Genomic DNA, 27,465 nt, shown 5'->3' with positions numbered 1-27,465 from the left:
CATGTAAATTGTGAACCATAAATAAGGTATCTATTTTTTCAGTGATAGTGTAAGCTTCATAATGTCTCCACTAAACTAGGAAGGAAAAAACAAAAGGAAAAAAGTGCAGATCCCTGAGAGAGGCTGGTTTGCCATCATTGGGGTTTTAGGCAGTGCTAAAGGGTGGTCAGCACCATGGACAGCCACCCTTGGGACTCAGGAGCCCCGTTCTGATGAACTTTGCAACCCAAATCTTGCAAGACTCTTTCAGGCAAATGAAATTTCTTGCAACATCCCATAAAGCCATAATGTTCTCAAATCACCAGCAGGTCTCTACCCCTGGGAGGAGAGCTACACTTGCCGACACATTTAGCAAACTGCTGTGAAAAATGTAATCTGACCAAGAAAGAAGTCCATTTCTCGGTTCTTTTGTAACAAGGGCAAAGAGTCCACGTGCCCGAGAGTCAGTGTCAAGGCAGAATAGCAGGGTGCCTGCAGACATTTGCTCTGCTAACCTTTTAATGCTCTCACTATTATGGGAGCATTCCATCACCTCACCTCAGAAACACCTAGGCTGGCATCCTGTGCGAGGCAGATGCCCCACCAGAATGGTGTTTGGGAGATAATAAGCTTCCTTTAGATCTCTGCAGTCATTAAGAGTTCTGTGCCACTGCTTAGGAAAACACAATTAGGACACAGTGTTAATACCAACTAATGACTCTACAAATGAAATCTGGTTTCTGCCATAGCTGTTTGCTGGAGCACTCACTCATTTCTCTTGCCTGATGTAATACATGCCAGAGTTGTGTGCCAGTGACTTGGAAGGCATCCCTTTCTGACTTATTTGTGTACAAAGCAAATCCTAGGCATAATCCTAGGAAATCGAAGATGCCACTGAGTCAGAGCAAAGACATTGCAGATTTCACATTGCCTAGAGTCTGGAAACAAGGTGAAAGGAGGGATCAGGGGTCAGGGAAGGGAGGAGAAGAGCTGGAGCCAAGGAGTTCCCCCAAAAGAGAGAAGATGGTGTTCTGAACCAAATTCCAGGGTCAGGGTGTCTGCAACACTGTGGCAAGTGGGTACCCTAACTGGGATTCATGGACCTGGGTTCCAGCTTATGCTCAGTCCCTAAGAGGCACAGTAGCCTTAGAAAACCCATGCCTGCCAGTCATTTCCTGCAATAGGCACCAGGCTTTTGTGCTCTCTTTTATTTGCCTAATTCCTCTCCCACTGCTTGGTGATTTGTCTTGAGTCTGGGTATCCTCCTCTTCTCCGCCAGGAAACAACCTTTCAAGCCTCTCATCAAATGTCCCCTCCTTTATCGAGCTGCCCTCTCCTTTATGGAGCCTCCCCCAGTGCTGTTCAATTTAGCCATTTCTATTCTCTGAGCCACAGTTTCTCCAATGTAAAATGCAGACATCAGTGAGAAAGGTGCTTCCAACATAGCATTCAACATATGACCTTTGCTGACTCTGGACTTTTGATCATGAATTAGAACCCATGGCTGTCCCCTTCACCTGGAATCCTCTTAGAATGCAATTCAGCTCAAAAATTGCTCCCTTGGCTCTTGAAGACAGAGCCCCTGCAGCCCCCTGGGTCTCTGGTTCAACCAATCCTACTTGTATTGGGTCTGCACAAAATTATCCTTCTAACTCATGGTTGAACCAATTTCATTAGTATCAGGTCTGTTGCCCCATGAGATGGAAAGCTCCTTGAGGTCAGGCATTGTGCTTTACTGACCACTGAGCTTCTCCATATCTCATCCACAGAAGAGCTCATCAAGTGTTTTGGTTCAATGAATGGTTCCTGTACTCTCTTTGTATACCATGTTGCCAACTGGATTTGAAACATTGTCAACCATTGTCAACCATCTCTCTCCTTGTCCAAGCTGCCTTCCTTCTAAGTCTCAGTCTTGGTAGCCTCGGGATTAATAAGGCTTAGATTTTCTTTTAGGGTCTCCAGCTGAAGGTGCTCAAGCTTCAAACCTTATATAGTGATGATTCAGAACAACAGTGATGAACTTTAGAGAATCCAGGACTCGGCCGGGCGCGGTGGCTCAAGCCTGTAATCCCAGCACTTTGGGAGGCCGAGACGGGCGGATCACGAGGTCAGAAGTTCGAGACCATCCTGGCTAACACGGTGAAACCCCGTCTCTACTAAAAAATACAAAAAACTAGCCGGGCGAGGTGGTGGGCGCCTGTAGTCCCAGCTACTCGGGAGGCTGAGGCAGGAGAATGGTGAAAACCCGGGAGGCGGAGCTTGCAATGAGCTGAGATCCGGCCACTGCACTCCAGCCTGGGCGACACAGCGAGACTCTGTCTCAAAAAAAAAAAAAAAAAAAAGAGAATCCAGGACTCCACTCTCAGTAGAAATAAGTGTGTTTCTTCCTCTTGGACATAATACAAAAATGCTATTCTCAGATGGTACAAAGCACCACCCAAATAATTGTGCCACACAGAAGGGGCAAGTGAGGGGTGCAGAAGCATTCCTGCCAGCAGCCCCCCAGCTGACCCATGGTCAGTGAAAGTGTTATTATATAATACAAGGTGATCACAGCAGTATGTGTGTGTGTGTGTGTATCTGAATGTGTGTGTGTGTGTGAGAGAGAGAGAAAGAAAGAAACGGGGGTGGAGAGAGGGAGGAAGAGAGAGGGAGGAAGGTGAGGGAGAGAAAGAGGAAGAGAGAGGTGGGGAGAAGGAGAGAGGGGAGAGAGAAAGAGAGAAAGAGATATTGAGAGTGTGTCCAGGTTATTCAGCCAACCTGAACATTAACCAAAAGGAGGTCTGGCTAGTGTCTGCCTAATGACATACACAATCCAGTTCTTGTTATCTATCTCAGCTTCATCCACTAGGATGTGTTACTGGCAGCAGCTTTCCCTCTAAATATCCCTGACTTTAAGGTCATCTCTTCAGATGGTCCAAATGTTGCTATCAAAATAACATAAATATTGACATAAAGGCGATCAGCTGTAAAGGTGATAAATCTGCCACTAAGTTAAAAACTAGTAATATTAGCAGCCAAACCAGAAAGCCACTCTATGAACATTCTCTGGCCTGGATTTCATGTGCTACCTCGGTCCTCTGCCCTCTGCCCTCCTAGGCCTTCATACCTGAACTGAGATGACTATGGGGAGGTGGAAGTTGTAGTTCATTTGGAAAAAACAGCCAGTTTGCAAATTGACCGCATACTCGACCCTATTGCACAGCAAAGCTTGAATGGAGCTTCAAAAATAAGGGATTTGAGGCTGAGCATGGTGGCTTATGCCTGTAATTCCAGCACTTTGGGAGCCTGAGATGGGTGGATCGCGAAGTCAGGAGTTCGAGACCAGCCTGGCCAACATAGTGAAACCCTGTCTCTACTAAAAATACAAAAAAAAAAAAAAGAAAAAAAATTAGCCAGGCGTGGTGGTGGGAAACTGTAATCCCAGCTACTTGGGAGGCTGAGGCAGGAGAATTGCTTGAACCTGGGATGCAGGGGCTGCAGTGAGCCAAGATCACACCACTGCACTCCAGCCTGGGTGACAGTGTGAGACTCCGTCTCAAAAACAAACAAACAAACAAACAAACAAAATATATATGTACATATATATTTGGGATTTGAAACACTGAACACATTTTCAAGCAAACAAACAATGAGTTTCTATAAACAATGAAATTCACATGGAAGAGGCCCTTCTCTGCAAACAGACTAGCTGTTAACTTTCTGCTAAAGCCACCGGGGGGGCAGGGCTACATTCTGGACGAGATCCACAGAGGCTCAAAATGTGGTTTGTGGACCAGCATCCTGGCATCACCTGGGAGCTCTTTAGAAATGCAGCATCTTGCTGGACCTGCTGAATTGGAATCTGCATTTTAAAAAGATCTCCCAGGGGAACTCTCAGACACATGCAAATCTCGGAAGCACTGGCCAGAGGGCTAGAGAAGCAGCTGTGGATTTCTGCTTCTGTCTTTGGACTGCGTGGGAGGGGTAACCCCCAGAAAGGTCGGCACCCCCCCCATCTTTTATCAAGCACATTAACTCTTCTCATAAGTCTTAAGGTCATCTGGAATTATGCTATGTGACCTTGGACTGGTTGGGGATAATAAACAACAGTAATTACCTGAAAAGGTTATAGGGAAGGTAAATGAAATCAGGCCTGTAATTGGCTTAGGACAGTGCCTGACATACAGCAGATTATTGATAACTAGTTATTAGCTGCTATTAAACATTCCTCCCCAGTCCCCAGGAGGGGACAATGATGGGACAGTGCCCTCAGACAAGGAGCCAGCTCTTGTCCTCTTATTCACTCCCTCCTGTTGGTTTGGAAATCGGAGAGATTTTCCAACAAGACTCAAACCAGAAGCTTGAACAACCCAGGATGGATTCTCTCTTTGAAAGCATCAAGGGCTCCAGAGTGGGTTTAAATTCTCTGCTGCTTACAAGCTTTGTGACATTGAGACTCAGTTTCCTCATCTGTAAAATGGGAATAAGTAAATAATAGTATCTATGTCAATGGTCATTGTGAAGATTAGAGGTGCTATTCTACATGAGGCATGGAGAAAAGGACAAAGTGTTTGCTATTGTCATTACCACCATCATCATCATTAGAGACAATCTGCTCTGAGAAAATCAGGATGGGAAGGCAAGGCTCAGGTTCCAACTCAGTTTCAGAGGGAGGAAGACTGGTGAGAATGAGGGATGCAGCTGGAACCAGAGGCAGCTCAGAGTGGGAGAGAGAGAGAAGCGCATGCAGGACCATTCAAAGGAGCTGGGGCAAAGGGCTCTGTGAGGGACTGGGAGAGGCGAGGCTGGGGCAGGACGGTGGTGGCCTTGGAGTGATGGGGAGCCAGGGAGGGTACAGGGCAGACATGTGGGACTCTTTACTCTGGTGGGCAAGGGCTGCAGCCAAGGAAGGAGTAGCAGAGAGGGGCAGGGCAGACTCACGTACACCTGCGGGCCGACTCCTGGGCCAGCTGCAGCCGGTAGACAGACAGGCGGTTGGCGCCGCCGCACACGCTGCCTCGCTCGCCCTTGCACTCCATGTCGCACTCTGCCTCGCTCACGTTCGTCGCCTGGATCTTGTGGCCGCAGTAGCACTCGGCGCCGAACTCCAGCCCGGCATACAGGTAACCCCTGGGGGAGGCTGCTGTCAAGCAGGGTAGCTGCCACCATGGAGACCCCAAGGCAGGGAGACTCAACGTGGAGACCTGGGGGATGGGAGGGCTCTGGGGACCAGGAGATCCCAGGGGAAATGGGGAGACTGCTGATGGGAGGTTGGGGCAACTGAGAGACCCCAGAGGACAGGAGAGACCTCAGGGGACAGGAGACCCAGCCATTGTGGAGACCTGGGAGATGGGGGGCATTCGGGAGACAGGGGGACCCCAAAGAAATGAGATTAGGAAGGTAGCACACAGAAAGACCCTGGAAAGAGGGCAGGGGAGACCCCGAGGTGGGCAGGGAGACTCCAGGAGATCTGTGAGACAGGCATGCTCCATGGGGCAGGAGGATCTGGGTCTGGGATAACGAGACTCCAAGAGGAGTCAGGGAGGCTACAGAGTTAGCCTTGCAGGGGGCAGTGTGGAGGCAGGAAAGCCAAGAAGGAATACAGAGAGGCCCCCAGAGGACAGAGAGACCCAAGGAGGGGACAGGAACACCCAGGGACCATCCACCTGCCTTCGTCTTCACCCTTCCACACCTACCCACATAGACACACCATGTCCATATTCACACTCACCTGTACACACCTGCACATGGTACACCTGTCAACACACACACACCCCAGATCCTGTGGTCTCCCCTACCCCACTCTCTTTCTTGCTCTTCCCTTTCTGGAAACCCGATACGTTCATCTCTCCAGAGTCCAGCTCCTTTATTCTTGGAAACATCACCCAGGAACGGTGCCTCCTTGTCCCTTGAGGGGAGCTAGGGTGAAGGGAGGAGGCACAGGGAGCTCATGAGGGAGGCAGGGACTCTCGCATCCCTCTGGGAGAGGACAAAAATGAGCTCACACATTCACCAAGGAAAAATTCCTAAAAATAAAAATCCAGGCACTGCAAGGTTTTCAAGTTTTTTTGAAAATTTTCATAGTGATGGAATCCTTTCCTAGAAAGGACTCTTAGTGGCTACCCCACTCTGTAAACAAATGAAAAGAGCATTGCTTGCTGTGGCTCCGGGAGTAGGAAGGACAAAGTCAAGATGGAGAAAAACTGAGGTTCAGGGAAACCCATAAAAGAGGCTTGATGGAGCACTTTTGCTCTTCTGCTATGGGAGGACACAGCAACAAGGCACCATCTTTGAAGCAGAGAGTGGGCACTTACCAGATACCAAATCTATTGGCACCTTGATATTGGACTTCCCAGCCTCCAGGACTGTAAGCAATACATTTCTGTTCATAGAAGTTACCCAGTCTGAGGTATTTTGTTCTAGCATCCCAAACAGACTATAAGATGCCCACCATCCTTCCCTTGGCCAATTCTGCTGCAGTCATGGGCTCTCTGATCTTTAAACACACTGAGTTCCATCCTGCCTCAAGTCTTTTGTCCTTGCCGTTTTTCTGCCTGGAACACTCTTACTCTGCTGTTTGCATGGTTTCTTTTTACCTTCCAGGTCTGGGCTCAGTCATCTTCCTAGAGAATCCTTCATTGACTACCACACTGAATGTTACTCCTCATGCTGGGCACTATCCCATTGCTCCGTTTTGTTTTCTTATGGTTGTCATCACTTTTGAAATGATCTTAGTGATTTTTAATGTAGTTTGTAAATTGCCTGTCTTGTTCTCTAGAATATAATATCCAGGAGGGCAGTGACCCTGTGGGTCTTGCCCACCTATCCCAGGACAATGCCTGGCATATGAGAGATGATTAATACACATTCATGGAATGAATGTAGACCACTTCCCTGATAGACACCCTGCAGTGGCTCCCCATTACCCTCCTGGTCAAATCTGGATGCTTTAGTTGGCTTTCAAGGCCCCATTTCACTGGGCTTTGGGCACCTCTGTGGCTTCCTCTCCTGACACTCCCTTTGTACCTTCTGTGCACTCCCATGCTGCCTACCTGAGCACCCTGAGTGTTTCAGTGTATTTCAGGAGTCCTGTCCTTTGAGTATGCTGTTATTTCTGCCCTACCTAGAAAACTCCTACTCATCCTTCAAAACCCAGCTTATGGTCTCACCATGATAATGCTTCGTAAACCCTCCACATGGAGCCTTCCATCCCTTCCATCTTCTTGACTTTCCTGCACCTTGCAAAGCACATCCACCCCAGCACCCATTATACTTGATGTCTCTGTACCCTGGTTTCCTCATCTGTGGAATGTGGTTCATAACATTCCTGCCTCATGGGGGTCTTGTGAAGTTAAAGAGTTAATATTTGCAAAATGCTCAGACAGTGCCTGGCACAGAACAAGTGCTTTTTAACTATTGTAAGCTGTTGTTATTCTGTGGCCCAAGCCTATTGTTCATGCCTCTATCTCCCCAACCAGATGGGAAGCCCCGCTGAGGACAGGGCTGTGGATGGCTCATCTCTTCATCTCCAGCACCTGGAATCAGGTCCAGCACCCGGAATCAGGTACAGCACCCATGGGCAGTCAACAAATATTTGCTGAACCAAATTGAATTACATGAGTAGCTCTGACTCATCTTGGCTGTCACCTTCTCTGAGAAGCATTTCCTTTCACCCCAGGCAGCTCAGACCTTGTCTGCATGTCTAACTGTCTGCGATTATTCCATCTCAACCCTTATCTGACTATGTTATCCCTCTCTGTTTACATGTTTGTCTCCCTCTGCAGGCTCTTTAAGGCCAGGGGCTGTATGGACTTCACCTCTGTTTCCCCCGCCCCCCTGCACACAAGTTTGACAGATAAGTTAGTGACTTCATGTTATCAAGGACTTGGAATCCTTTTCAAGTTGGAGAGGGTCCTGGGCTCAGGATTTTAATAGTGGGGTCCCTAGGCAGCTGATTACAAAGAGGGCAGTGTTTCCTAATCAAGAACAGCAGGGGCCGGGTGTGGTGGCTCACACCTGTAATCCCAGCACTTTGGGAGGCCGAGGTGGGTGGATCACGAGGTCAGGAGATCGAGACCATCCTGACCAACATGGTGAAACCCCATCTCTACTAAAAATACTAAAAAAAAAAAAAAAAAAAAAAAAAAATTAGCCAGGCATGGTGGCATGTGCCTGTAGTCCCAGCTACTCAGGAGGCTGAGGCAGGAGAATCGCTTGAACCTGGGAGGCAGAGGTTGCAGTGAGCCGAGATTACGCCACTGCACTCCAGCCTGGGTAACAGAGCAAGACTCCGTCTCAAAAAAATAAAAAATGAAAAATAAAGAACCGCAGGAAGAGTCTCTCAGTGGTCACCCACTTGCCCATTTCCACACCAGGCATGCAGCTGAGGTTGGCAGAGCTTGTGACTGTCAGAGACAGCCAGCTGGAGCCTGGAGGTGAGCATATTAGAGCTTCTTCATGAGCCACTACAAGGTCAAGGGGCCCAAGAAACAAGGAGAGAAGCTCAGCTCAGCCCCATGGTACCCCCAGGGGTCCTGTCCCTGTTCACCAGGTCTCTGGGGACTTGTCCACTCTCAAAACGTCAACTCTCTCCACCCTACTCCCAGTGCATGTCTAATAAAAACCATCGTTGTCCTCTTAGATTGGAAAACACTGTCTGAACAGGTAAGTGTTTCTCCGTTGGAGAAAAACAAGGAGTTTATATATTGAGAAACTATTAGATACCTTCACCTTACCCTTCGTGTGGACATCTTGCAAGCTTTATGCTCACAGCCCTCATCTGCATGCACGCGCACACCTAATGGTGCATTTCTAAGTTGTGTGCAATTCTTCACAACCTTGCATGCTCTCAACACAGGGTTGCACATTCAACAAATGCAATCAGACACCTACACACACAAGCACCATCCTGGGCCCTTGCACACATATTCACAAAGACTCCTGCATACACGGTCACTATTATTTAAAGATCATTGCATATTGGCATTAGGCTCACAAACACAGCTAGCTGACCCTGTACTCTGTTTGCTACAAAATTGTTCCTAGACACAGTGTGACACAGTGGCACAACCACAAACTCCCATAGACCAACTCTTGAACAGTCCACAGTTGTGTGGATGTGCTCATGCACATACACACAATGCACACACACCTTTGCATCAACCTTTCCTGTGGTCACGTGCTCACCCTTCAACACACCCTCCCATAGCAGGGCAAAGAATGCCACAGGCAGGAATCTTAGAAGGAAGGGCCTGAAATGGACAAGTCTTGGATGCTGGGGCCCTACCGTTCAGCACAGTTGTCCTGGCAACGGAAGATGGTCATCTTTTTGTAGTCAAAAAAGGACACTCCTCGAAGGGCCCGACTCTGGGTGTCATCCAGGTAGCAGCCGATGTACTTGGCTTTGGGGAAAGGAAAAAGTCAGAGGTGGCTGGGGACAAAGCTGCAAGGGTTATAGGGGGAAGCCTCACCAGTGTGTCTCTGGTTATGTGACCTTGTTGACCTTTTAATGTCAAGTCCTTCCTTTGGGCAGAAATGAGAGAGTGAAAGTCATTTGTCTTGGCAGAACCTGGTCTAATCAGGGCAGTGGAGACCAACAGAGAGGAGGGAAGCCTTCTGTGGGCTGCAGCCAAGCCGTTGAGGTCACCTAGTGACAGCTGGGCATCCAGGAACCTAAGCCAAGGCCACTCCCTAAGCACCAAACACAGCTTCCTATTTCTTGCATTAAGACAGCTCTAAGAGGCTTAACATTTGATAACATGTTACTGTGTCTACAAGCTGCCTTAAGACATTTAGTTTTCCTTGGAAAGTGCCCTGGACTTAGCTATCTCAAGGTCTAGGTCCTCGTTTCACTTTGTTTACTTCCTAGCATAAGCCTAGTAAGTTTAAGTCAGTTAACCTTTCAGAGACCTAGCTTTATTTGAATCAGGAACAAAAATAACAATCCAATGAGGTTAAAATAGAATGATTTATGTAAAAGTTTCTACCATAGTGTCTTGCATATGATAGGCATCAAACTAAGGTGAGTAGAATAAGAAACTGGCCATTCACAGTGCTGTGGAAAGTACTTTACAGTTTGTCTCTATTGTGGGTCAAAGTGAATGTTTCCATTCAAAGGAAAATTTTAAATAAAGTGAAATAGCCATCCAATTATATATCATAACTTAGTTTTCTTCAAGTAGTAAACATTTTCCCTGTACTTTATGGTAAATAGTAACCCCCATACATGAAAATAGCACTTCACAGTTTATAATGTCTTTTCCCATATGTTTTTAAAATTATTATTATTATTATTTGGACATTCACTTTGGTAAGTGCTTTACATACATTGTCTCCTTGCATCCTTACAGTGATCCTATGAGAATATTATTACCATTTTATACAGAAGAGAAAAGGGCCCGGAGAAGTCACTTGCTCAGAGTAACACAGCTCATACATGTGGATTCAGAATTGAAGCAAAGCAATCTGGCTTCAGAGCCTGTGTTCCGAACTGCTTGCTTTTTGAGTGGGGGGATCTTTGTAATGCCCCCATGTGAAGTGGAGAACATTGACATTGTCATGCTCTTATCTTAGATGATTTAACAGTGACCCAGAAAGGTGAAGTGGCCTCCCTATGACCCACAGCTAATTGTGCACAGAATAAAGGTTTAAATCCAGGTCTGCGAGACCCCCAAATCAGTAACTGGAGGTTAGACCGAAGATCCAGCCAGCACTTGGAATTAAATGTCCCTTATATGGAATGATTGAAGAAAATACTAAATGCCATTGAATTGCTTCCTTGGCTAGACCACTGTCTAGTTTAAACTGTGAACTTCTTTCCCCGCTTCCTTGTGGTGGAGAGCAGGATCTAGCAGAGAATGCAGGCTCATTACTGAGCAGTCACTCCCCTGGACACAGCTCTGCTAAGTGCACTATTTTTTCAGCCCCGCTGGAGATGTGTCTTGACCTGATCACCTTGAATTTCCTTCATAAGACAGAGGTGATTTGCTCGACTAAGAAGAGTCCATCTTTAAAAGAAACATTGCCTCCCTGGAGCAGGCACACCAGACAGTGACAGCCCTGGAGAAGCCCAGGTCTTGTCTCTGTGCTTGTTCAACAGCGCGTGCCCCTCCCACCACAGATGGAGTCACAGCCCTTGACTTGGAGCACGAATGCTGTTCATACCTGAGCTGGGAGAGAGCACTCTGTGGCCATGTGGTCAAGGGCTGCACACTAACTTCAATTCAGCCATTCCCTAGAGGACTGAGTGTCTAAAGATGCACTGTAGGATAGGCGGGAGGGAAAAATAGAGGGTGCTGGAGGGAGAACGAGAAGGAAGAAAAGGAAGGAAGGAGGGATGATGGAGTAGGGAGGGAAGAGAAGGAAGGGAAGAGAGGGGGTAAAGTTTGGTTTATTTTGGTGGCCTGAGGTCTTTGTCATCAGATCAGCAGATTGTGTGTATGTGTGTGTGTGTGTGTGTGGTGTGTGTGTGTGTATGACAGAGAGAGACAAAGACAGAAACAGAGGAGACAAAACTCATGTATTGAACACCTACTACGTGCTATCTAATTTACTGTGGGCCATGTCTCATGTTTTAAAAATTCAATCTTCACAAACTTCTTATGAACCCATTTTAGAGATGAGGGAACTGATCATAGTGACTCTTCTATCTGTTTACCTTAGAAGCACGTCTTAGTTTGGGCATATGGTGTGTGTTCTGACTGGTAACTACTCATGTTACATCTGCTTTTCCTCTTTTCAAAATGCAATGGGAACCTATGTCATCTGCCCACGTACCTACAGCTTATAGCATTTGACTTAAAATTAAAGCCCAGGTCTGTCCTCCAACCATCTTACACTTGAGGAAGTTTCATTTCTCTTTGGCCACCCCAACACCTGAAGGGGAGGAATGCTCATGCTGCAGAAATGCTGGGCTTGAAGTTGGATGTCATAGGACTTTGGGTGACTTCACCTTAAGGTGAGGATAGGCACATTTGGCTACCTATGGAACAGTGGTCATGTTAGATAAGATTTTTGTAAGCAAATTAATGGGAGTAAAGATGTATGTGGGTATGTCCATTGCATGTCCACCATGGAGTGAAGGGGTGGACTGTAGTGGACTGTTTGTGCCTTCAAAGCATCTGCTCTACATAGGTTTTTCCATCAGCAGACCTTACTTTCCCTGACCACAGGAGACGTGATGACCTTGGCAGGGTCAAACATATTGCCCATCCCAGCAGCCAGTGATTGCTTCAAGGAAGGACACATGACCCATTTGTTGCATTCTGATAGAGTAAAGCTGGGAGAAAGAAATCTGCCTCTCCCAGGTGCTATAACCCCAGAGCTACCACCAGCCCAATCCCTGGCACCAAGGCCAGTCTGTGTAGGAGAACAAACAAGCCAAGGCATAGAAGAGCAGAGATGAGAGTGACAGGAAGAAGGCCACCAATTATTCATTTAAAAAATCCAGTCCAGCAGAGCCACTGCTGTAGTTTGATGACATGACACAATGCATTTTCGTCTTTAGCTTAAGCTGGTTCAAGGTGGATTTTTGTCCCTTGGCACCAGGATGCGGGGGAACAGTAACTACTACACTGATACTCAAGCTTAGCAACTTGCCCGAGTCCACCCCACAGTGAGGGTCTCAGACCAAATCCATGCCCAGGTCTATCTATTCAAAGTTGCCCCTTCCTATATGCCACACTGAGTCCACGATTGGGAGGAGATGTCTTGGGAGGAGGTGTCTCCCCAGAGAGACCTGCCCAGGAGGAGGATGGAGCTGGGAAGTGGGGTGGTTTCTTGGGAGAAGATCTGGGGTTTTTACCATAGGTCCATCTTCCCGAAAGCCTGGGCTTTTAGTTATTTATTTTTAAGCTTTATTTGAAGTGCAGGGTACGTGTGCAGGTTTGTTATATAGGTAAACTCGTGTCACGAGGTTTGTTGTACAAATTACTTTGTTACCCAGGTATTAAGCGTAGTACCCAATAGTTATATTTTCTCCTCTTCTCCCTCCTCCCGCCCTGCACCTTCAAGTAGTCTCCAGTGTCTGTTGTTCCCCTCTTTGTGTCCATGTGTTCTCATCATTTAGCTCCCACTTAAAAGTGGAAACATGCGGTATTTGGTTTTCTGTTCCTGCATTAGTTTGCTAAGAATAATGGCCTTCAGATCCATCCGTGTTCCTGCAAGAAACATGATCTTATTCTTTTTTATACGCCTGAGCTTTTAAATGGTGTTCTATCCCCTTCCTCACCCTCGCACCAGACCAGGCATCAGGCTGAGATGTCCCACACAACAGGTGCTCAAAGACTTGTTGAATGAATGAATGACCCTCTGTTTCCTTATCTGTCAACAGGAGGGAGAGGAAGATACATAGTCCTTTATTAATGCTTTTGGAAAACGCAGGCATGTTATGCATCATGGCCTGATTAATGGTCTGAGCTCCATGGATCAGGATATCAATATTGAGCCAGTGTCCCTCCTGTCCTGGGAAAGATTTGGTGCAGGCTGCGACCAATACAACCATGGTTCCTGCCCTCAGAGTTGTATCACCCTGCTGAGCTCATTAGCATGGTTACTGCCAGCCCGCTAAAGTCCTCTTCAGCCATTCCTCAGGGCTCCACCTTCAAATCCTGCTGTGGTAGCAGAATCTCTCAGAGACAGGAGGTCAAATATGTAAAACAGGGACAAAATCACAGGCCACTTGAGGGTGGATTAATGGCCGAGTTCACACAATCTATCAGCTCGTCTCCACAGCGGTCTGAAGACTGCTGAAATGGCAAAGTCACCCCAGTTGGGCTATTTATCTCCAGTACAGAAACCAGCATCTGAAAAGAACTCTCCTGGTGGTAGTTTTTTTTCCCCTTTACTTTTTTCTTTTGCTTCAATTAATCTTTTCCTGAAATTTTGCTCTCTTCGATGAAGGTGATTTGTTAAAAGGGTAGCTAAACATGAACTAATTTGTATGCCTCTGATTTATAATTTGTGAACAGATTCACAAACAGGAGGCCTCACGCTGTACTGGAGTCAACCAGATCTGGGTTCAAATCTCACACATGATGCTGCAATAGCCTCAAATATTACTCAAGCTCTTGGAGGTGCAGTTCTCCACCTGAAAAGTGGGAGCAAAAATTCAACTAGGGTTGTTACGCTGAATTGTGTGCCCTGTGGCCCCCCACCCCCCAAATGACATGTTGAAGTCTTGACTCCCAGTTCCTTAGAATGTGGCCTTATTTGGAAATAGGATCATTGCAGATGGAATTTTGTTATGAGGCTAAAGAGTAGGTTGGGTCCCAATCCAATATGATTGGTGTCCTTATAACGAGATGGCTATATGAAGACACAGAGGCGGATGAAGGCTATATGAAGACACAGACACAAAGGAGATGGTCATGTGAAAACGGAAGCAGAGACTGGAGTAATGTGGCTGCAAGCCAGGGGTTGCTGAGGATGGCCGAGAACACTGGAAACCAGGAGAAAGGCATGGAACAGAGTCTCCCTTTGAGCCTTTGAGAGCGCATGGCCCTACCAACACCCTGACTTCAGATTTCTGGCCTCCAGAACTGTGAGAGAATAGGTATCTGTTGTTCAAGCCGCCCAGTGTGTGATACTTTGTTATAGCAGCCTGAGAAAGCTAATACAAAGATATTGTTAAGAGTGGCCTAAGTAACATTAATTTGATGCATTGAGCCTATCACAGGGTCTGACACAGAAGGAAGGCACAAGAAACAATTTTTCTCCTTCTGGGAATTCTCTGAAACCCTGGAAGGTGGTCCCTCCAGAAGAACGCCCAGTGCTGCCCGGGTTTCTTTGTACCGGTGATGGAATTTCCTGCTCATATCTAGGCTTTCCCAGGGCAGAAGGGATGCACCACCCACTTTGGTCAAGGCCTAAGGATCCTACATACTAAGCTTACCCATCTCCTCTCCCAGAAAGCCAGCTATGATACTCCATGACTGAATGGGGTCCCTCCTTTTGAGTCCCCCAAAACTCTTCTAAATTTTGTTGGTATTGTCTATTATTTTTTTCAAGTTAGAAATAATTTTGGATTATTGTAGAAGAATTTGTAATGAAATGAAAAGGTGCTACAATGGGGAAAAGCACAGCTTTTTCCACTGAGGAATATTCACAACCTGTGCTTGAATCATTCCTGTATCTCCACCTCCCAGCAAAGATCTGGGCACGTAGTAGGTGTTTGATAAATATGGAATGAATGAATGAATAAATGAATGAATGGAGTTAGAGATCATATATTTTAAGAAAGAGGTAGTATAAGTCCAGTGGTTAAGAATAAGGGCTTTGGACTCTGATCAAATTGGGCTGGAGTCAGTTCTGCCTCTTGGCAGCTGTATGATATTGGGCAAATAATTGAACCTCTCTGAGTCTCTGTTTCTTCATCCATGAAATGGCACTCAATATTTTTACCTGATATGAAGTTGAAAGGAGAATATGGACAAACAGTCCCTGACACAGAGCACTTTAGTAACCTGCAGCCATTGTATCTTCAGCTGGAGGAGATGGGAAGTGGGTGCTCCTGCTATCCTTCCAAAAAAATGCAGACTAAATCTTCCCATGACCACCTTCACACCCAGCCCAAGCCTCTCTGTAATCTCATGGAAATAGAAGCAGCACAGCCTTTGAAGTCAAAGTGGGTTTGGCTCCTGGCTCTGCCCCAGATTAGCTGTGTGACTTTAGGAAAGTCACGTTACCTCTATTCCCCCATTTTCTCCTGCAAAATTACAGTACAAATAATAATAACTGGCATGTGTTAAGGTGGCATGCCAGCTTATTATAATAATAATAGCTGGCATGTACTTTCTGTACACTAAGAAGTGACGTGATGTAGTGATTGAGGTTCAGGTGTGAGACTCACAACACCTGGGTTCACATACTGGTTTGCTCCCTCCCCCAGGTGGGTAATCTTGGGCAAGTTACTTAACTTCTCTGTGCCTGAGTTTCCCTCCTGTAAGATGGAGTTAATAACAGTGTCTATCTTCCGTCATTACTATGAGGATTATGTGATGTAATAGATGTAAATGCTTTGAATAACACTGGCACTTAGAGAGCACATGCTGAATTTACCTTATGTAATCATCACAATGTCATCTGATGTTAAGTACTTTTTATCCCAAAGAGGAAATGGCGTGTCAGAAAGGTGAAGCGACCTGCCCAAGGCTGCACAGCCAGCAAGTTGCAGGACTGGGATTTGAACCCTGATTTGGCTACTCAAAGTACAGGCTCTCACAGGGTCATGTGAACCTAGACAGTCCTAGGTAAATGACTGGCGTATGGTAGGTGTCAGTCACACCAAGGAACTCAGACTCCTGCCCAGCCTCAGCCCAGCCTGGGTGCAGCTCCTCGCCTCCCACTCCTGGGCCATGATGGGCTCTGAATCCTCTACAGCTTGAGTCCTGCATCACTGCATCAAGCAGAGCCCTCGCCAGCTTTGGAGAAAACCAAATGAGTTTAGCGTCAGGTCGAAGAAACGTCTCATTTTTATTAGCATTAATCTAATATGTTGTCTTTCCTTGCTGAACTCTGAATAAGTTAATCAAGGACAGGCTGGATTTGTGTTTTCTTAATAACACTGCCTGATTCCAAAGGCTGTCTGCTGAGAGCCCTGGCCTCGGGGCTATGTTCTTATTTTCTCTTCCTTCTCTCTGCACTTCATAAAATATATAAGATTGCTGGATAAGGCATGGTGGGGGTGCAATTGGCATGGTATAGAAGAAAGCCCACAAGCTTTGGAATTAAACAGACCTTGTTTTAAACCTTGGTTCTTCCACTATTGACCTGTGTAAACTAGGGTAAGTGATTTCTTTCTGGATCTCAGTTTTTGCCATCTCTGAAATGGAATAACAATCCCTAACTTACTGAGTTGTAGTAATTGAATGAGTCAATGAAACACATAACGTGGTCTAGCCTGTAATGATCATTCACTAGATATCAGCTAATATTACTACGAATAACAAGGACAGCAACTATTAAGTGACCTATTATTATAAGCCAGAGGATATTATAACCATGTTACATATATCATTTCATTCAAATAATACATGAAAAGCAAATAGACAAGTGGTTGGTGCAAGAAATGTTAATTATTATTGGTGGTATTGATGACAGTATTTCATTGTTACAACAAATGAGAGACAACGTCATTTCTGTAACATCTACGCCACAAGGAATTCATATTCTATCAGGGGACGTGGACAAACATACACAATTGCCATTAATATAAGGGCCATGTCAGGGAGCATAGAGGAGGAACATTTGATCAAGCCTGTAAGGGGATCAGGGAAAATTTCTTGAAGATTAGCAAAGCTGAGACTTGGAGGAAGAGTAGAGCTAGCCCTGTAAAGGTACTCCAGGCAGAGGGATAGTCATTCATTCGTTTATTCATCCAGTCATTCACCCATTCAACAAATAGGTGTTCAGCAACAGCACTGAGCCAGGTGCTCTCCTGGGTGCTGATAGAATACAGACAGGCAATAGCCCTGCCCTCCTGGAGCTGACAGTCCAGTAGAACAGGTTGATCTTAAACAAAGAGGCAAACACGTAAATGAGATGCTTTCAGATGGCGTTCAGTGTTATGATGAAAATAGAGTCGGGGAATGTGGTTGTGACTGGGTAGGAAGTGGGGTTATTTGAGTTAGGATGCTCTGGGACAGTCTCTATGGGAAAGTGAGGTTTGATTGAAGACTTGAAGGAAAGGAAGAAGGAAGCTGTGCAAACATCTGGGGAGATGGCATCCAAGATAGAAGGCACTGCATATACAGAGATCTTAAGGTAGAAACAGGCTTGGTGTGTTCAATGAACTGCAGGGACAGTGGGGCAGAGCATGATGAGGGGAGTGGGGTTATAAGATGAGGTTGGAGAGTTGGACTATGGGAGGGGTCTGGAATTTGTCCTAAGCATTATGGGGAGCATATCCCAAGGTGTAAGCTGGCAAGGACTTTGGGGCTTTCAAAGTCCAGAATGGAGTCTGGAGTGGCTGGGGTGCAGCACCTCACATCTCACTTACATCTATAAGATGATCCCCAGGGAGATCCCAGGAGCACTTCCTGAGTACCTCTAAGCACCTACTCAGTGCTAGGCTTTCATGACTCTTGTTTCGTTGAACTCTCAGGAGCATCCAGTAAAATCCCCATTTTACAGATTTCAAAACTGAGTCCTGAAAAGGTAAAACCATTTGCCTGGGCCACATGGCTGGTGGGGGTGGAGCTGGAATATGAATCCACATCCCCTGATCCATTCTGCCACCTCCAACATCTCCTTTGCCTCCCTGTGAACATTGGTTCTTGAAGAGGCAGAAGTCTAGGAAATTCCTAAGGGCAGAAAGATAGAGTCTTCTAGATGGTTCCAAGGCCAGGGGGAGGGGGAGACTGGGGCAGGAGAGCGTGTTGCATTAATCCTGCTCCCTTCCACAATAGGAGAAGGGTTTTTTATGAGTTGAATCACAGTAGAACACAAAGGCTAGTGAAGTTTTCCATCTGCCTTGATTGGTAGTTTATTCTCCCAAACCATCTGGCCCAGATTTCTGAAATGTCCATTTGTGTTAATCTCATGAATTGTAGGGGTTGTGGGTTCCTCCCTAGCATGCTGGTTGGATGGGTAGATGCCAGTGGACTCTAGGAGACAGGCTTAGAAAACTGAGTGTTCAGGCCAGATTTAAACTCCATTCCTGCTGCTGACCAGCTGCGCAGCTTTGAGCAAGTGTCTTCCCTTCTTCAATCCTTGGTTTCCACATCTGTTAACTGGGCACAGGATCATAGGGGCCTTGTTTAAGCCCATGAAGTGCAGTGAAAATCAAATAAGGTGGTGCACTCATGAAGAAAAGCCTTTTTAGATTATAAATGGCCGAGAAAATGCAATGAAGTCTATCGAGGGCAATGGTGTCCCCTGGGATCCATCACCAAGGGACCCAGCAAGACGGACTGAGAGACAGTCTGGTGGAGCAGAAGCTCTGCCACTTATCTGTGTAATCTTGTGCTCTTGGTACCTCACTTTCCTCATCTTTAAAATCTGAATAAATAAAATATATCACCTAGAGTTGTGGTGATGTTTCTATATATGTAAAGTGCTTGGAAACAGTACTGGTGCCTAGTAAGTACCCAATAAATGCTAACTGTTTTTATTTTCATGTATATTTAACAAGGACTGTGAAAGGCTGCAGGGGAGAGTCAGACTTTGACCTCTGATAGATGTGGAATTTAAATCCAAACTTGCCTGTTGACAAGCTGTATGACCTTGGGCAAGCTGCTTCATCCCTCTGAGCTTCAATTTTCTCCTCTGTGCAATGGGGGTGATAATGGAAGGCACTATTTATTTATAGCTACAACTATATGACAGCTGGTTCCTATTAAACACTGAAAACTGACAGCTGTTATTATACTGTTAGTATCTCCTCCCTTCTCCCCAACCCCTCAGTGTCCAGATGTTTCTCGCTCTTACCTCGCTCTTCCTCCTTCTCCCGGACAACCCTCCCCTTGAGGGCTCGGCTCCAGGCTCCACCGTAGTCGCCAAGCTTGGCTCTCTCATTCCCATCCTTGCCCTTGAACCAGGGTCCGTACCTGCGAGCGATGCTCGAGGCTTCACCGGTGTCCCGGAAACCTCTGCCCAGATGCATGTCGCCTAAGAAGGGCAGCTCAGCACCCTCAGCCGGGCCTCCTGCGGCCGCGGGGTTCGCCTGGTTCCCCGAGACAGCGGGCTGGCCCACAAAGCCAGAGTGAAGGAAGACAAGGCTCCCGGCAGTCAGGTAGAGTGCCAGGAAGGTAAAGAAGCGCACAGGTTTCCGGCGGAAGTACCGCTGGAATTTGAACCAGAGCTTGGCCATAGCGGGATCATTCCGGACTGGCTCTCTGGGGCTTGGCTGGGGTGCTTGGAAGGGGACGGAAGGGGCTTGGTTTCCCAAGCTTTTCTTAGGGATGGAACACCTGAGAGTCCTCAGTCTCACTTTTCCCGAAAAAGTGATCACCAAGGCCAGAAGGGGAGGGCAAGTTCAATGCTTGGCTGAGGTCATGAGAAAGGATGGAGCTTACCAGCCCTCCCAAATTCAAGGTGAGCTTCTTTGGGCCAAGAAAGGGGTTTTGAGGCTCAGAACACACATGAGTTGGTCCCATTTTCCTACATATTGTTCTTCACTTCAGAGTCTTCCCAAAGAACTGTGAGAATAGCAATCAGAGAAGGTTTCTGAGGGTTACCAGCAGCTGCAGTTCACTTCTCACCCTTTCTCTGCTCCTCAGGCCAATGGATCTGGGTTATTTTGCCAGGGGCCTTGTTTCTGGCCTCTTCCCCAGCTGAAGACCAAGCTTGGCCTTTCTACCTCATGGGAACAGAAGCTGGTGGGCTTCCATCCAGTCAGGATTCAGGGATGCCACCTGCAAAACAGCGGAGACACAGGCATGAGAAGCCCCTTCACCAAAGCACAGAACCCACAGGGTTCTTGAGCATCCTAGAGGGAAATGCAGAGGCCTGGAGAGGGAGGAAACCACCAATGGCATGAAAAGGCTTAAGAGCAGTGTTGGATAAAGAGCATCCCTGAGTCTTCCAGAACACTGCCTTTTTCTTGACACCAAACTGGGAATTTGGGGGCCTGGATCATAGTGGGCCCTGATTTGGGGACAAACTTCATCTTGGACAAGCACAGGTTTTCATGGGCCAGTGGTTTGCTTTGCTCCATACTTACTATATATTTGTCAAATATACACTGATCCAAGGATTACCTTAAGTCCGAAAAGTACTTTCAAGGTCCTTGCTGGACTACCTGCTGAACCTGGGCAATTCTGAACCAAACCAGGTTCATTCATTTTTTTTTTCCCCCAACAAATACTCAGTGAGACCTACTTTGTGTGAGGCACTGTCCTAGGTGCTGGAAATTAAGCTGTGAGCAGGAGAGGCAAAATCCCCTCTTTCACAGAGCTCACATTCTAGTGGGAAAAATAAAATCCATAGCCCCTCTCCTCTATCCAAGGAAGAAAAGGAAAAAGAAGGAAAATAGGGTTATTTAGCAGCATATTTGTCCATTCAGTGTTTATTGAGTGTCTACCACGTGCTCAGCTTTGTGCCCAGCCATCTACACTTGTCTCCTTTATTCCTCCCAACATTCCTATGGGAGGTAACTATTTCCCTACCTTACAGATGAGGAAAAGGAGTTCACACAGCCGATGAGTGATGGAGCTGGGATCTGAACCCAGGACAGTCCAAATTGCAAATCACAGCTCTTAACCAGTGCCTCTTTGACTCTGCCTCTTTCCCACATAGTCTGGACATCACTTGAGAATTCAGAGACAGCTCCCCAAACAGTAGCCGATCCTCACAGCCTCCCAGTTACCAACATGGCTCACCCTTTGTCAGGGTCTCCCAGATGTGGGTCTGAGAAACAACTGATTCAGAATCACCTGAGAGCCTGGTGAATATCGATTCCTGACCTTTCCAACCCACAGCTGTAACCAGGTGCTCTCAGATAATGGTTATGAGCATGGAGGGTTGAGAACCACAGCTTTATGAGTAAATGTTCAGGATCATCAGTCAAGAGGAAAAATAGAATGTAAATGAGAAAACAGGAAACTCCATTTAGGCAATGCTTTTTCATATTACCACCAGCAGGGGGCCCCATGACCATCTTAGCCAACGCCTGAGATTCCATAGTCAGTCAATAGAAGATACAAATTGTAACATACTCTCCTAATCCAGATAGTAGTGTCAGCATTTAACTGTGGTTTAACGTAGTCCGCCAACTCATTTGTTCAAGAACTAAGTACTGAGCACATACTATGCACCAATCACCCTCGTAGGCACTTGGAATAAATAAGTGAACAAAACAGACAAAAATTCATGCCTTTGTAAAGTCAAACTATCCATCCGTCTGTCATCCAGCAGTCCACCTACCCATCCAGTCATTAAGCCAACCACCTATCCATGCATCCATCCACCATTCATCTGTCTATCATTCAGCATCCACCCACTCATCCATTCATTAATCCATCTATCCATCCATCCATCTACCCATCCATCTGTCTGTCATCCAGCAGTCTACCTACCCACCCATTCATTAAGCCATCCATCTATCCATCTGTCTGTCATCCAGCAGTCCACCTACTCACCCATTCATTAAGCCATGCATCCATCCATCCATCCACCCATCCATCCATCCATTCATCCATCTGTCCATCCATCCATCCATCCATCCATCCATCCATCCATCCATCCATCCATCTGTCTTCCAGCAGTTCACCTATCCATCTATTCATTGAGCCATCCATCCACCTACCATTAATCTATTCATTAATCTGTCCAACTATACATTCATTCATCTATTTATCTGAACTAAAGCAGCCCATCCATCCATCCAACTCTCCACCCATCCAGTCATCCACTCATTCTTTCATTTATTTAAAAACATATGCTGATTGCCTACTATGTGTGTGCTTGAGATGCAGGAATAAATAATTCACAGTCCCTGCTTTCAGAGAATTCAGAGTCAACTGAGGGAGAAAGCAATGTAAACAATTACTGTGCTAGACAGACAATGATAAATCTCATAGTAGATGTGTGTATAATATACAGCAGTCAATATTATAGTTAATGTTTATTGAACACTTAATACATGCCAGACATTCTTCTACACATATAAATACTCTCATTTAAACAGTTCTATGAGGGAGACGTGTATCTATTTTTACACAAGAGGGGAATGAGTATCAGAGAGATTAGGTAACTTGTTCAGGGTCACAGAGCTAGTAAGTGGCAGCAGGGTAGTAAACCCAATGCCACCTGATTTCAAAGCCTATATTCCTAACCATATGTCTATTCTGATCTTGTAACTCTTTGAAGATCTCACGACAACTATAGATATATGCCCAGAAAAAAAGCCCTTGCACATAAGCTCCCAGAATTTGGCTTGAAATATTAGGGTGGGGGGGCCGGGCGCGGTGGCTCATGCCTGTAATCCTAGCACTTTGGGAGGCCGAGATGGGCGGATCACGAGGTCAGGAGACCGAGACTATCCTGGCTAACATGGTGAAACCCCGTCCCTACTAAAAATACAAAAAAAATTAGCCAGGCGTAGTGATGGGCGGCTGTAGTCCCAGTTACTCGGGAGGCTGAGGCAGGAGAATGGTGTGAACCCAAGAGGCGGAGCTTTCAGTGAGCCAAGATAGCGCCACTGCACTCCAGCCTGGGCGACTGGGCTAGACGCCATCTCAGAAAAAACAAACAAACAACTGTACATATATATATATATATATATGTATATGAATATATTTTAGATATTATATTTATATATTTTATCTGCAACTGCCTGGGGGGACCATAGAGGGCTTCCCCAGGCAGGAGTCTTTAAGCCAGCAGGTCTTGCAAAAGGAGTCAAAATTCTCTGGGTGAAGGAGCAACAGAAGGTTAGCCCAGGGAAGAGGAACAGCCCACATAAGGGTGCATCACTGAGGGGGAAGAAACAAAGGAGCCCGGGGGACTGTGGGCTGGGAATATAGCCAAGCGGTGGGCAGGAGCCAGACCATGGGAAGCCTTGGATGCCAAGCTCAGGAGTCAGGACTATGTCTTAACAACGCACATGAGAATCCACTGATGTTTCATGGTCGTGCCAACACATGTGCCAGATGTTTCTGCCGCTGGGCTGGGATGAGAAAAAGCCAGCAGTCCTCGTGGGGTGGGCAAGGGGACACCAGCCCTTCCAGAGGCACTCAGGCAAGAACAGAGGTGGATTCCACAGGCAAACAGACCTGGGTTCAAATCCTGCCTCTTCCATTCCCCCAGGTGAGTGACTGGGGCAAGACATCTCTTCTCAGCAAGACTCAGTTTCCTCACGTGTAAAGTGGCCTAAAGGATCTTGACTTCTCCCCTAAAAAGTGTATTGCTGGAAGGACTGGATTAAACATTGTAGGAGGAATACCTGATGCACAGGAGATGCTCAAGATAAGTGCCACCCTCGCCCCCTCAGGGGCACATGTGAGACACTTGAAAGCCATTTGCCACCTCAGCACATTTGCTGACTTGGAGACAGCAAAGTTTTCAGCTGTAGTGTTCCCTGTGGCTTTCTGCCTCTCTGAGGATATTCCTGGGTCTAGTCCTTTTTCATTGTTCCCTCTTCATTCTTTCATATTCCAACACATCTCTTCTCTAAGTGGGTGCCAAATGGGCTTTAAGAGGATAATGAGCTCATTAGGGGCTGGCAGGGAACAGAAAGAGACTGAGGCATGGGTGATGTGGAAAGTGAAGGAGATCTGCTGGAGGGATGTGGAGGGGGGCTGTGCCCACGCCCAACTTTCAGAGCTCCCTTTCCTCCTGGGGAGGGAAGGTGCTGAACTGAGCCACCCCACAGCATCTTGCCGGTGCTAGCAGGAGGCGGGGGCTCACCCGGAGGAAGAGCCCCCTGGAATCTGAGCCCCATGGAGGTGATAAGGCTATTTGGTACCTAGGAGGGTCCCAAGAAACACTGGTAGAGAAAAATAAGTAAAAAGAGTCAGGTTTATCCTCCCAGGGCTCAAACATACAACCGTGGCTTCACACACTGGCCAAAACACTCAGGTGACAGCCTTGGAGAACTGTAAATCCAGGGCTCTGTGGAGGCAGCATCTTGTGTTACTCAGCACTGGGTGGTTCTGGGGTTCAGGGGTTCCGAGATTCAGCTGAGCCATAGCCCCATGTCCTCAAAGGTATCCCAGACTCCCCTGCCTCCCACATCCATCTGTCATTCTCTCCCTCCTGCTGCTCTCTCCGTCTCTAGCTCTCCAAGTCTCTAGTCTATCTGTCATTGTGTCTCTTTCTGCTATCTCTCTCTAGACAGAAATTCTGCCTCAAAGGGAATGGGGAAATGAAGCTAACTAATTTGTTGAATACCTACTATATGCTGGACACTGTGTTTGAAGGTTTTATATTACGTTCTCCCATACTCCTCCCTCTGGGATAGCTGCAAGGCAGGTGTGATGTTTCTTCCCAATCCACAGATGATGTGTCTACAACCCTGGGTGAGATGAGATGGGGGCTGTTGGCCTTCAGCAAGTCACTTCTCTCTGTCTCCATTTGTTCATAGCACGTTGAGGATCATAATTGTATTAACATCCCCTCCTGTCACTCACTTACAGGTGTGAGGTCCAGACAGGGCCCTTCATCTGTCTGAACTGCCATCTTCTCTCTATAAAGTTAAGTAAACCATAGAACATCCCTCCCAGAGGTGTGGGGAGGATTCGATGAGACAATCCCCAGGGCTGGCTATCACGACTTCATCCCCTTTTATTTTACATGACACATCTGTGAGCCTCAGTTTCCCCATCTGTTAAATGTGGTGGACAACCTCTACTCTGCCTCCCTCCCAGGGCTGGCGTGAGTTTCCACAGGGAGGAGGCTGAGAGGCCCCCTTTTTGGGAGTGGCAGCGTTCGGTTACTGCAGTTCATGTTTCCAGCAGGAGCCTCAAAGTGTCTAAACACAGCCTATTTTTAGCACCAGAATGAGGCTGTGGTGTTGAGCTGCCAACTTGTAGATGGGCGGGAGAGAGCTGCCCTGCAGGGGAAAGAAAAACAGAGGCATAGCCTGCCCTGTGGTTCCTTACCTCCCCTGGGAGTAAAAGGGTGCCTCCCCCTTCCAGGTTCTAGAGGCTAGAGTCGGTCAGAATGGAAGCCTGTGAGGCTGGGTAGGGGGCTGACTCCCTCTCTACAACCCCCAGCACCTGATTTGGGGGGCAGAGGTAGTTTGGAGGGACTGGGCAGGCCCAGCGGCCAACTGACCCCTGACCACCCAAGCTTCACCAAGAAATAGTTACTGATACACCAGGTTCATGAAGGTTTGATTTCTTAAGAGTTCTGGGTAGGAGACTCATCTGGGAAGTTTCCAAGAAGGTGGGGAGCCCAGGTAAAATTTCAGTCTTGTTCTAATAATAAAAATATCAGAAGTCACTGGTGTTTGTTGAGCACTTACTATGTGCCAGTCATCTTATTCCCATTATGCCTTTTAATCCCCACTATCATTCTTTGAGGTGGTCATTAACTTCTTTGAGCATCAGTTTCCCCATCAATAGAGTGATGATGTAATATAATTTATCTCCTACGGTTAGTGTAAGAACTAAATAAGTCAATATATACAAATGTATCATATCATATCTATATATATTAGGTGAAAATGCTACATCTTATAATAATTTCTGGAGAATACATGTGGTTTTGCCTGTTCAGTGCCCCTTTGTTCTGATACAAGGACTCCATTTTCTTTCATGGAATTTCTCCCTCATTAATTCTCAGCTCATGTGGCTTGGGTAGAATGGATTCCTCTTGCCAGTTGCTGCAGACATTCCCATACCTCTCTCCTGATGCATGTATATAAGAATTAATGTAGGATGCATATATACCTAGGAGTGAAAGCACTAGTTTGTTTGTTTGTTTTGTATGAGCATCTTATGATTATCCTAAAAGATGCCAGTTTTTTTTCCAAGGTTGCTGTAGTCATAACTTCTCCAGTACAGTTTGAGCATTCCTGTTGCTCCAAATCCACACCAACACTTAATGTTGTCAGCCCTTTTCTTTTTGGTTGGTTTGGTAGATCTGTAACAGATGCTGTACGTGCCCCACCCACCCACCACATTCAGCTAAATTCTGAATGCTTATCTGGTTGTCTGAGAGGTTTCTCCAGCACCTTGAATGATTTTGTGCTTGTGTAGTTGGCAGGGAAGACATGTGAGAATATTAACATTTGGAAGCAGCTGCAACAAATGACTGATGGGAGTTGGTGTATAAATGCCCCAGCTTCCTTGCTCCTCAGCTGGAATAACTCTGAAGTGTGTATTTCTCCAGTGGGACTTAACCTCAACCACCCTCTGGAATAGATGACTCATTAACACACCCTTTATTGATTTCTTCCCTTCCCTGTCTAACTCCCCCACTCAGGGAAGGACAGGAGTAAGTGTGCTCTTCATTTCCTAAATGAACTACTTATCAGTGGTATTTATTTCTTGGAATAGTTGATTCCTTAGAATAGGAATCAATATGGTTTATTCATAGCATATCAATGGTATCATATCAATGGTTTTTCAACCTTTTCCTTATCATTAGACATGTAAAATATTTCCAGTCTTCCCTCTCTTATAAATAAGTAGTGCTATGATAAACATCCTGCATGTAAATCTTTATACAGATCCCTGGAAGGCAATATAGGACCTTTCAACAATGATGAGACATTGGCATATTATACCCACTTTACAGATGAGGAAGCTAAGGTTCACAGAGATTAGGTAACTTTCCCAGGCACACAAAAAGTGGAGCATGAATTCAAGTGCAAAACTGAGCCTCAGTGTCATGATGCCATGGCGGACACTATGCAGACCAGAAAGGCAGCTATTCCCTCTCTTAACCACTGATCCCTCAGTTGAATCCAAGCCTTGATGAAAGGAACCTTTCTGAGCCTGAAGATATGGACGGCCATGCCTTAAACACTTCTCCAGGTAGATAACCCCCAATTCCTTTAATCAAAGTTCTTTCTCACCCTTCTTGCTGGAGGACCAGTCATTTGGCAAGTGAAAGACTTAA

The 27,465-nt window shown here is 46.4% G+C and overlaps 1 protein-coding gene across 3 annotated transcripts in view; it reads right to left on the bottom strand.

The window, feature by feature from the left end:
* WSCD2 (WSC domain containing 2) overlaps positions 1-27,465 on the bottom strand; it is a 126,305-nt gene that overhangs the window by 39,759 nt on the left and 59,081 nt on the right. For all 3 annotated transcript variants that reach the window (XM_011975547.1, XM_011975549.1, XM_011975550.1), the window contains 3 exons: positions 19,387-20,312; positions 9,248-9,362; positions 4,907-5,091 (listed from right to left, as the gene is read on the bottom strand). In XM_011975547.1, the coding sequence (XP_011830937.1) occupies positions 4,907-5,091; positions 9,248-9,362; positions 19,387-19,768 (682 nt within the window). In that variant the 5' untranslated portion in view covers positions 19,769-20,312. The remainder of the gene's footprint in view (positions 1-4,906; positions 5,092-9,247; positions 9,363-19,386; positions 20,313-27,465) is intronic.

The sequence above is a fragment of the Mandrillus leucophaeus genome, unplaced genomic scaffold (assembly GCF_000951045.1).
Source record: "Mandrillus leucophaeus isolate KB7577 unplaced genomic scaffold, Mleu.le_1.0 Scaffold157, whole genome shotgun sequence".
Classification (NCBI taxonomy): domain Eukaryota; kingdom Metazoa; phylum Chordata; class Mammalia; order Primates; family Cercopithecidae; genus Mandrillus; species Mandrillus leucophaeus.
The sequence above is the reverse complement of the archived record's forward strand: the minus strand, read 5'-3'. Positions and strand labels throughout refer to the sequence as shown.